The 12,382-nt window shown below is 35.6% G+C and overlaps 1 protein-coding gene across 1 annotated transcript in view; it reads left to right on the top strand.

The window, feature by feature from the left end:
* Window positions 1–3,076: 3,076 nt before the first annotated feature.
* LOC117781260 overlaps window positions 3,077–12,382 on the top strand; it is a 111,987-nt gene continuing 102,681 nt past the window's right edge. The window contains 2 exon segments of the mRNA XM_034618013.1: window positions 3,077–3,136; window positions 3,227–3,897. Of these exon segments, the coding sequence (XP_034473904.1) occupies window positions 3,077–3,136; window positions 3,227–3,897 (731 nt within the window).

Genomic DNA, 12,382 nt, shown 5'->3' with positions numbered 1-12,382 from the left:
TATCTTTAATAGCTAATAATATTAACGATCTATAAAGAATATACACTGTTGTCGTTCACAAATTTCTATTTAGTTCGATGACAATTTCTTTTGAAAACATTCAAATGTTAGATTGTTAGGTATTCGAACTTATTTTCGCAGTGAGAAAAATCGGCTCTAATAACTTTATTTTAAATTTCAAGTAGTTTATTTAGCAATAGTGACATTAATTTATTATGTTCAAAAATTATCGTTTTTCTATTCAATCTCTTAACAAGTATCTTGACATTTTAGGGCATTCGCTTTGCTGCTTTTAAGTTGTTAGAGATTTGTAGGAGAAGCATTCCTGATATAGAAAATATGAAAATAAATTTCACTGATAACTATCGATCTTCCTTGACTTGCTATTATCTTAAGTTTGTCAAAAGTGAAACTATTTCTACAAGTTGGCGAAACATCACTATTGTAACAATTAGATTTCACTATTTGATAGAGTTTCAAAACTAAGTTTGAGCATAAACTCATATTTGAAATAATTGCTAATAATTTGTGTTGTATTTTACTCGATTCATTGTTACATTTGGTTAGTGTAAATTTTCCACAGGGCCTGTACCCTTCCAGCTCTGTTTTATCAGCTTTACACATACAATTATTGTTTTTCCAATTGACTCATTTATTTTCTTTACCTGGCACCGATAAGCAACCTGCCTATTGCTGCAGTGTTTAAATTCTTATATTTCTAAAGCTTTTCTACATTTGCCATAACTATGAAAATATAACAACATAGCTTAAAAGTATGCAACACATTTGCATTCAGCATTTAATTTTTATGTTGCATAATTTTGTGCTGTTGTATTAAATAAAAAAGATAGGGGGACTTTCAGTTATCTATTTATCAGAATATTAGCATAGATATTGAAAATATTCTACACATATTCTACACATATTATAATAAAATTGCTAGCTTAACTTATTTAACGCTAGATTTAGCATACATTAAAGTGTTTAATTCTTTTTAACCTAAGAAATCCTTAAAACAACTGCCATAACTTTGGTTTTAAATTTTCTATTTATTTATGTTATTTCAAATCTAGCTTATTTTAACTGTAAGAATTGCGACACCAGTAAGTAAAAAGTTAACTGGAAATTAGCTAGTCTGTTTGTGTATATGTTACCTCTTTCTGTCTTATCACTTTCCATATAGAGAGTAATAACTTATAAACGCAACTCTCTAGAGAATAAATATATGACGCAGCGCGTAAATTAACTTTTGGCAGTCATAAAATTTGCATGCGAAGAGCCGAAAAAAATTATTCATTATGCTTAAAATGCGTAACTAAAGTAATTTGAAAGTAAAAATCGCGCACTCTCACGCACACTGGGAGGAGCATTAGGCAGAAGGAGGTGGGTGGTGGGTGCTGGGGGTGGGTGGTGTCTGAAGTGCCTATGACCTTGCGTGCTCACATACGAGTAAATGTGGCAGGGTTGTCAGCCAAACTTGTGTTGGCCCGGAGGGGAGTCTATGGCCTATGGGCACGTGTTACGACATTGTCCTTTGATTAAACTTGTTAACACACGAAGCAGCAGCAGCAACAAAGATGATCAACTTTTTGTCAAACTTCGACGTCGTCTTAAAGTTCCACGCTTCGTATACGTAATGCGTGCTGTTACCTCCCTAGAAGCAAAGTTAAATTTAAAAACAAAACAAAAAAAGGTCTCGTAGTTTCCCTATCTTCTGGCATTTCCCTCTGCCCATAATCCCATTAACCACCCCACACTGATTGCTAAGGCTCTATTCTGTAAATAATTTATGTATCCGGTTTGCACACACAGTATTCGTGTAACATTTGAAACACAAAGCATTTCCAGCTGGTATTTTAGTATTTTGGTAATTTATAATTTGATTTGTGTCAATATGTATATTTTATATGTTGTTGTTGCTCTCAATATTTGTACTATTTGCATAATATATATTTAATATACCATTATTTCCATTTGGAAATTGCACCTTAAACTAATTTTACTTATTTAGAATTCATTTTACAGTCAATAAATCAAAAGTCATGACAAAATTCAAGTTTCATCAAATTAAATATTTATCTCATATAACTATAACATTAACTAATTTAGTGAAAGAGTATCTCAAAACTCAATTTATTTTCATGTTATGATTCAATAATTTAAATTGTAGGCTTTATTAGATAGTTTGTTATATTAAATAAATGTTTGAACAAGTTGCTAATTTTAAACATACTTGCAACTAAAAATTTGAGGAAGCTTAGTTAAAGCAGGCATATTTCATAGAGCAGCTCTCTTATTTATACAGAAAGTCATGTCTGCCAGATTTCAATGCTTATTTCGCTTTAGGCTTTAGGCTTTAGACTTTCAGTGGCAGCTCCGTTGACTAAAGCCAATCTGCCACTAAAGCCCCACAAAAACTACAAAAACTACCAAAGTCAACCAGCTGAAGAGCTTTGGCTATTTGGCTCTACGAATGCGCCGCAGGCAAATACGACGGACTTGAGCATAGGCTGGCTTGAAATGAAAAAAAAAATGGGAAATGGAGTGATAAGGGGAGGGTAGCAGAAGACCAACAAAATATGGGAAAACAATTTGAAAGTTGACAAAGAAAAGCGCTCGAGTGTTGGAGCATTTTTGGGGCCTTTGTTTTATGAGCATACACGCTTTCACGGCAGTCCATGATTGATGCGTGACAGTGGGCTACCTTTTTAGTGGATTTTTAAATTGCTTTTTCACGCTGACAGTTTACGATTTGGCTAGTGTTAGTGGTGGGTAGATAGGGAGAGGGGTTGGGGATGATTGGGAATGACAGCGGCAGTTATTCAAATGCAAACGACAGCTGTCAAAATGGTTTTTACTAAAAATTTCATATTCTATTTCCGATTTTCCTCTCTCTCCCTCTCTGTCTTACAGTTGGCCCGAACTCAAAAAGAGGCTGCTCTGACGTGGCAACAACAACAACAACAACTATACGCTGTGTTGTTATATTTCGTTGAACAGATGATAAAACAAGAGGCAGAAGACGACGACGCAGTTGAACTACAGTGAGAGAGAATTGAAAACAAAAGCCAAGTCAATGTCGCTGCTGACAACCGTCAGGTTATCAACGACATTGCTGCTGTTTATGTTGCTGCCGGTGGCAACATTGTTAACAAATCATCAACAGCGACAGCAACAGCAACAACAACAGCAACAGCAACAACAACAGCAACAACAACGCCATAAGCGGCAAAGCAATGCGGATCAAAAGTTTTCACTGCCCTCCGTGCCGCTGCCACCTCCCCCGCCCTACCCCGCGACCAAGCACAACTTTGCCCTAAACGCCTTTGCTATTGCCGAGCATGCAACAGATACAGTCAGTTCCCCCTCCACCTCCTTCTCCTCATCCTCTTCATTCTCCCCATCCTCCTCCTCCTCTTCTGGCTGTGGCGGTCTCCTCAAGTCCCGTTATGGCCTCATACAAACACCCAATTTTCCACATCGCTTTGCCACGCCCATCGAATGCGTTTGGATAATTGACGCCTCCGAATTGCCCGCCACAGCCCAAGGCAATGTCTCGATTGTGGTTTATCTGACGCAACTCTATGTGCTCGGCGGTCTCAAGTTCACCGAGTACATGTACTACTCGGATGACTTCAAGGTTCCGGCTCATCGGGTCTTCGCCTTGACCGAGGACGACGTCACGCAGGTCACTTGGATGCAGTTCAACAGCCAGTACCTGGAGATACGCTTCAGCATGGCCACGCTGGATGGCACACATCTGAGGGCGCTCGATCGATTGCTGGATGTCTATGGATTCAATATCACCTACGAGGTGCAGCACGAGGTGAAAGCGACGCAGTGCAACACCCTGCAGTGTCGCTTCCTCGGTGATTGCTTTGCGAGTGAGGATTACAGGTGAGTGGAGATATCAAATATTATAATTAGTATAGAAAATATATAGACAGTGAAAATATAGACAAGTTTATAAGCCAAATATTCCAATCAAATTTCAACTGAAAGCCAAAGCTTGTTGTAAGTGCTGAAATCCAAGTTGAGGTAGTCAATAAACTTGACAAATAAAGGGACCGCAAAATAAAAGTCCTACTTTTTCTGTGTCCCGGAATTTTTAACTAGGATAACCAACCACCCTAACAAATTTCACTTGAGTTTGTTGAGACACTTCCCAAAAATACAAAAGATTAAATGTTAAAGATATTTTTCCACTTGCCTTATGTATTTTTAGAGTTTAAAATAAACAAAATAATTAATATAAAATTCTTGATATTATTGCCATAAATATCACCAAAAATAATTATTATTTTATATTTAATGTGTAGATAAACAAAATTTAATTTCTTAAACAAATTAATTCAATTATCATAGGTGCAGAATGATAAAAAATAGTGCGAATAAATGGGCAGGGAACTAAAGTTCATATTTCGATGGTAACAAATGAAGAAACAAATCTATAAAAAATGAAAAAAAAAAAACTTTTTAAAACATATTTAGAAGAAACAAACTTAATCGTATAATTTAAATAATTAATTCTAAATATAATTGTTAGTCGTATTTTAAATATCTAATTTTCGTTTGCCGACTGCTTTTAGTCGAGTATTAATAAATTATGAAATAAAACAATAATTCCCGTTAATTATTTTCTGTATTAAATAATCTGTCTTCTTTATTGAATTATTCAACCATTTGATACACAATACACTTGAGTTGTAGTCCAAAGTATATCATCAATCAATCAAGTCTAGTACTGAACCTATCCCAAGTCATTCACACCTAGCCCCACAAATTCTCATGCCTGTCAAACCCAATTGCAGAGGTTATTTATAACACCATACCTGTTGTAGGGATACCTGAAGAAATGCATCTGGTTGGAGCTGCTCTTGCTACCTTTCATTTGACTTTTGACTGTATGTAAAACTTTTTGTAAGCCTTTTTGTTTCGTTTTATTTTCGATTTGTTTTCTTTTTTTAAGCGAAAGTGTGTTGGCACTGCCTTTCATTGTTTGGGGTTTTGGGGATCTTGCAGCTTGTACATTGGGGACCAGAAAGCGGTACACAACGAAATGGAAGTTATTTGGCAACAGCAGCGCCAGCCACTGGAACATTGCAAAATGTATGGCTCCCACTTGGTTTGGGCTGAAAGCCTCCAAACAGTTGTACCGCTTTGCCAGCATCTGTATTTGTATTTGAATTTCAAGCGGAAACAGAATAGAAACAGAAACAGAAACCGAATGAGAGCGAGAGCGAGAACGAGAAAGAGAATTAAAAGGAGAGCAAAGATTGATATCCAAACATTTCACAGTTGCCTGTGATTTTGGCTTCGCGATTGGCATTGCCATTGGCCCAGTTTATATGCATTGACCGGAGCTGAAAGAAAACTCAATTCTAAAATCACCAGCAGCCAAAGACAGAGTGAAAAATTGAGAGGGGCGTTGGGGGGAACAGCATTCGACTAAAGGTCGAAAGGCGTAAAAGTTTTTGGCATGCTTAAATATGCGTGGCACCCGGACACAGGTGCAGTTGCTCTGCCACCGCTGGGCCCGTTGTCCCAACGGATCCCCTCAGCCCCTACCCCTTTCCGCCCCTCTGGCTACGTATGTATGTTCGGAGAGTTCTCGGGCATGACTTATAAATGGCAACACATGCGAACGGTAGCGTCGCTAATGTGCGCTAAGTTGGCTCAAAGCAATATCATTTGTTTGGCATTGGTTATCATTTATGAAGGTAAGGCAAATACCGTGAAGGAGAGATAGAGAGAGATTGAAAATGTGACAGAGAGAGGGAGAGACAGTGGGGGCAAAGAACTACCTATCTGGGGAATGCTAATGCTTTCAGAGCACTCATCTCAACCTTGTCATAAAGCTAAAGAAAACGTCATTAAATCATTTGTGAAATTACACTAGAACTTTAGGCATAGAGAAAAGGGGAGAACGTGTCAAGTGACAAAGCCGAAAGCATCTATGTTTTTCCATTTTAAAAGCTTACTTTAGTTTTATTCAATTATAGCACTGTCTAAAAAACTGTATTGTGAAACCCCATTTAAATCAAACTGCTATTTAAACTATAAAGTTATGATTCCATTCTTTTCAAGTTTATTACGAAAATAACATTTCTTTTTTATAAAACTTTTTAAGATTTTTTCAATTACTATAAGAATTTTTTAAAACTAAAGTTTCTTATGAAAAATATCGAATTTATTGTAATATTTTTGATATTTTTCGTAAGTTATGAAGAATATTTAATTCAAATTCTGAAATCCTTTTCTAACAAGGGAAAATATAGTCTACATGTTCTTAAATAAAACACAAAAAGAAAAACCTCTGACTTCTCCACCTGTTTAAATTCCTGGCTATCTTCTTGGCCTTGATCTTACTGCTCCTTCCCACACTTTAAGATAATTCTTTTGAAGTAGGTCGAGGCACTAACTCAATTAACATAATAAACAAAACAGGCTCTGGGGCGAATCGAAGAACTTTTTCAATTGCTTTTGTTAATTTGAAATTTTACGCCATCAAATTTGACAATTTAAAGGCAATTAACAGAGCCTGGAAAAAAAACCAATGATATAATGGAAAAGCAAGCCGGCTTAGATAAGTAAAGAGAAACCGATAAGGACAAATCAATTTTATACATTTGGGAGCAGAAATCATTAGCCTGCTAAAGAAAATTGAAATAGAAACAAAAAGGAAAATTTGGTAGCAATTTATGCGAAAAATAAGGAAAACATTCAAGTGGCCTGGCCTACTTAGAATAATTAGCATTAATTGGACAGCCCTCGAGCCAACACGCTTGCTGACTAATTGAATATTAATATTAATGTCAAAATGAAAGCGAAATGTGTTCTCGCTGTTGTCTAGAAATTTAATATAAAAGTGACAGCTTCCGACAACCAGGCCAAAGACTCCCACACTTACATACAAGGCACGTAGTGCTCTCCCGGCTAACTTCTGGCTTTAGTTCGTAAGTTAATTACCAACCAGAGGCAAATGAGTCACAGACTTGGCTCCCACTACGTGGCAAAGATAAACACCACAAATGAGAAGGCGCACACAAGTAGCTGAAGTTACTACTTGTCTTTTTTGTTGATGCCTTGCAACTGATGCGAGTTGACAACCCCAAGTCTCTTTCATTCTCTTTCTCTCTCTGTCTTCCTCTCTTCATCTAACTCTATGTTGACAGCTGGCAGACCCTCTTTCTCAATTTGTCACTATCTCTACTTGTCGCACAATTTCTCATTGCATTTTTATCATTATCATTCTTGACGCGTTTTGTTAAGCAAATGTGCGAAAAAATGCATAACGTTTACAAAATGTCAAATGTCAAAATGATAAGAAGCAAAACGAGAGAAAAATAGGAAAGAGATGTCAGATTATGAGAAAAGAGTGCCTGAAATTCGACTCCAGCGAGCGGTCCACAGTGCGTATACTTAACATTCCTTATTTTCTTCATTCTTTCTTTTTGTTTATTAATTTCACATTTACTTCCAAATATTTGATATTAAGACGTATTTATTTTTTTTCTTGACCAATAAAACCTAAGCAGCTATAATAAAACATAAAAATTAAACGAAACCTAGATATCATATTTAATTGCATGCTAATTTGTTACAACTGTTACAATTTATTAAAATTGACTTAAATCAATACTTGAGAATTTCTGGTATCTTTAGTATATTTATGCTATCGATAACCATAGCTTATTGGATTTTATATCGCATTTATTTTTGTTTTTTTTCACTTCACTTAAGGATTTCCTCTGCAGCTGTTATCATTGCAAGTGCAATGCAGTATTTTCCACTTGTCCATTGCCCTTTGGCCAGCTCATTACAAGTGTTTGCCAGCCAAGTTCGTTTTATTGCTAATAAAGTTTGCATAAAATATTCAAAATGCCTGCGGATGTTACTGGGCGCCTTTACAGCTCTGTTCCTTCTGCCTGTATCCATCGTCCTTTTGGCAATACAAAAACATCCGCACCAATAATAAACAATAAGCAATAAACAATTGGCCAGCCACAAGGGCGTCTCGTTGGCTCCGCGTTTACATTTTCAATTTTCACTGCTTTTGCATCACATAACAGATACCAGAAGAATATCAAAATAATACCAAAAATACCATATCAACAAATACAATTTGTTTTATACATTCATTTGTTTGTATTGGCGATTGAGAATATGCATCAGTTTTTCGGGTTGCATAAATCTGTTGCACTTCACCGCAAAAGTTCCATTCAGCTGCAAACATTTTATTTTTAAATATTTTCAAACCATTTGCGTCCGACTCTCTGTTAACACCCTGTAACTAAAAAGTATTCACAAAAAGAGTTTCCTTAAGCAAGTGTGATAAGAATGAAAAAATTTTTGAACAAAACAAAGATTTCTTTTTAAATTTAAAGTATTGAATATTTTAAACATTTCATAAGGATTGGGAACGGATTAATGAAAAACTAATAGTTTATAAATGAAAGCAAGAGAGCTACGGGGTATCCCTTAGTCGAATTATCATCTGCCATTTGGGTTTTATTTTAAGTTTTGTCTGTGCGTATCTGTATTTTTAAGAAGAAATGTTTAATTGAAAAAGTTTTCGCTTTGAGGAGCAACAAAGAGGATTTCATATTGAACTGATGTGGGTCTTTTCTTTTCATTTTTATTCTTTTTCCTTCTATAGCTTCGTGGCTGCTTTAGTTGAAAGTGGAATTGAATAAATTTTAAGGGCTATAATTGGCAAAAGGACTGTGTAATAAAAGACAATTTAATCAGAATAAGTGATGAATTCTTATGATTGCTATGCTCAAATTTATAAGCCAAATTCAAGATGGCAAGTAGATCACTTTTATAACGAAAAGAACTAATATTTAAGAGTCGGACAAAGTAATAATATACAAATATACATATTTTAAAATTTTATAAAATTTTGGATTAGCTTCTGTTTTAATTTCTTTGATGATTTTATTCACTTTTTAAACTTGAAACTAAAACGGATTTAATATGTACATGAAAATTAATATTAATAAAATTACCAAGAAGCATTATAGTAGCAATGGATTGGATACATTGTTGAATTTTCTAGCTGGCAAGTTACAGACTAGGACTGTTTAAGTAGTGATGTTAACTTTAAATTCGACTTGTCCACTACAAAACAAACAAGTATATGTAATACAGTTGAAAATATGCGCCAAGCAGATACCCCGTAATGGAATTAAAGCAATTCAATCCCACTTGAGAACTTGACTACTAAGAAAATCAGCTTCATTTTATGCTCACATGTGTCTGTTGATAACTCATATTTACAGGGTATATATAAATCACGCCAAGCTGTCAAAAGCATCCTTGGCAGGTCAGCAATCAGTTCAGCAGCACAAAAATAACAACAAAAGGGGTAAAAACTGAAATTAGGCCACGTTCAAGCGGTGTCAAATTGTGTGTCACATCAGCGGGGGTTGTCTGTAGAGGGGGTGTAGTGAAGGGGTAAATGAAGAAGAGTGGGGGTTGCTTACGGCAATCAGGTTCAGTGTGCAGCATGCAACGTGTGTTCGTCTCGGAGCTTACGTATTTTTCGCATGTAGTAATAACAAAACGTCGGAAATAATAATGTTGGGCGACCGCGACAGTAAGATACCCTTTACTAGTGTGGGATTAGGATAGCAATGCTATTCTTGACATCCCCAATAATTCATTAGAGTATGAGAACACACTACAAAGTACAGTATTGTTAGAATTCACTTCAGGATGAGCGCAATAAATTTACTAAAATAACGCAAAAGTGGTAAAGGTTATTATTATTTAAATAAAAACGTTAAACCTACACTTGTGTCTTTAAAAATAATTTGATCATTCATCTTGAAATACTTGATGTATTACATTTGGAAGAAATATGTTTAAAAATCACGAGAGAAGGTATTAAAAACTTTAATAAACTTTATATATGTATATACTCGTAGTTATCTGGTATCAAAACCTGAATGCAGACAAACTGATTGACTTACAGAGTTTTGCACATAGTTAATTTATTCCTGGTACAGGGTATAAAAAGCGTAGCCGCTGCTGCTGCAAGTTGTGTAAACAAACCGACTACGTTAAATGAGATCAGGTTCAGAGCAAGAGTAAACAGGGCAAGAGCCTGAGGAAGAGGAAGGAGTGTAGGGGAGGGGTGGGGTGAAAAGATGACAGTGTTGTGGGCGTTGCAAGTGCAATGAGTCAGTTTGGCATCCGCTCGATGGCAACTGTGTCAGTGTCATTCGCAACTGGCTTCCAGTCACCATTCACCCGTCATATGAGAATGCGTGTATTGTTTGCCTTGTCAAACATTGTCATTTATCCAAAGTCGGGCACATGTCATATGAGAGATGGGTCGAAGGGTGAATGAAGAGGGAAGGGTGTGTGGAGGTCAAAGGGGGAAGTGAATGGCTGCTGGTGCTTTGCATATTGCAATTAAGTTTTGTTTGCCCAAAATTTTGACCTGTCTTTGTCATATCATCTGACTGATGTTTCAACTTCTCTCTCTCTCTCAATCTCTCTCTCTCTCTCTCTCGCTCTCCCTCTCTCTCTTCTGTCGCCCTACTCAATTAAAAGTTTGTCTTCTGAACTCTTGTGGCAGTTTCACTTTTAATTTTCCTGTGCCATATGTGTCTCGTTCTTAACAGAAAAGTTCCCTTTTGGCCAAAGAAACTTACCTGAACTCGTTTGTCATCCCAAAAAAATAACTTTACAATTTTAATTGGCTGTTGTTATTTTTGGTAGGAATTGCACGTGCCTTTTGTCAGACTTTCTTAACTTGTTTTTCTCTTTTGGCAATTTAATTTCCCGCATTCGTACTGCCTGAAAATTAATTTCTATACACAAAAGATAAAACCATAAAAATGCAAATTCAAATTTATTTCTTAACAACATTTTTTTTACGATTGTCGAGCTATAAAAAAAAAACAGGAGCAGCCGCAAGGCAATGGTAACAAACGCGTACAATTGCTACACACGTTACCCCTTTATATACACCCACACCCACATCCACATCCACACCTACACACACACACACACACACACTTATACACAAGCAACCATCAAATTTAATGGCATTTAATTTGATTGCATTAGGTGAATAGAAAAGGTACAACAATAAAAGCAACATCAACAACAAAAAAGAGTGCTCCAATTTCCAAGGTTTTTCTCAAAGCTGCTAAAATTTTATTTGCTGTTCGCACACACACTCATACACACACTTATACGCACATGAATACCAATTTGTTTTAATTTGTCATTGCTCTTACTTTTCCTTTTGTTTTGTTTTATGTTTAATAATCTTTTGAGCGTAGGCTGCTCATTCGTATTTATAGGCTTAATACGAAAATATAACAAATAATATTATAATATGTTAGATTATTGCTATACCTTGTACTTTCTGTAAAAGTTTAGTTATTTATATACATTTCAAATATAATACTAATTGTGGGATAACTATATATATTTTATGCTGCACATTTATGATTTAATTAAACGAATATAATTTATAGTATCTAGTTGACTTAAATTTTTAAAGTATTGTATTCCAAAATAAATAATAATAAATAATAAATAAATAAATAAACAATCGCTCAACTTTATTTTGTATTTCCCATGATTAAATAAATAATTCAACCCTCTAACTAATATGATTCACTTTAAAATATTATTTGTTAGTTTCTATGTTTATTTATTTAAGTAGAATGGTCAATGTCTTAGCTCATTTGTAATTCAAATGTTTATATGAAAAATCATTCGTTCTCTGCCTTAGACCCAAGTCGCCGCTTCAGCTAACATTTAATAATTGCATGCATCCATTTAAAATACAACTGGCCGCTTTTCATAATTCCTAAGACTCTTGGCCCGGCGATGCTTTTTGGCTTATTGTCAAAAACTCAACTATGAAATGTCAGACAGCCGCTCAAGCCAAACTACACTCAGACAAAACAGTCGAGAGTTGCAGAAATTGTTAAAATCTTGTACAAGATATAATTAAATCTTATATGTCAAGATATAATTATTCATCTTTCTTATTGGCAAATATTTTTTAAATTTCGTTGAATTATTTCTGCAAGTGTATGATTGAAATCAAAGTTGTCGCTCGGAATTCTTCTGCTTATTGTCGGTTGGTCGTAAGTGCAACTCACTGAGAGAATGTTGGCTGCTGTTGCAAGTTCTTATTTGACATGTTCATGGCATCCACGCGCCATTGGCTGCCAAGCAAATGCACACACATAGACTCACATATATACATATGTCTGTATATGTATGTCTGCGACTGCAGTCTGTGCACTCTGAACTCCGTACTCGGCACTTTGCTGCCAGCAGTTTTCGAGTGGCGGCCCATAAAAATGTAACAGCTCTTGGCACGCCGTTTTAATTGTTATACAGTATT

The sequence above is a fragment of the Drosophila innubila genome (assembly GCF_004354385.1).
Source record: "Drosophila innubila isolate TH190305 chromosome 2L unlocalized genomic scaffold, UK_Dinn_1.0 4_B_2L, whole genome shotgun sequence".
NCBI lineage: Eukaryota > Metazoa > Arthropoda > Insecta > Diptera > Drosophilidae > Drosophila > Drosophila innubila.
This window is presented reverse-complemented; position numbering and strand designations above follow the sequence as displayed.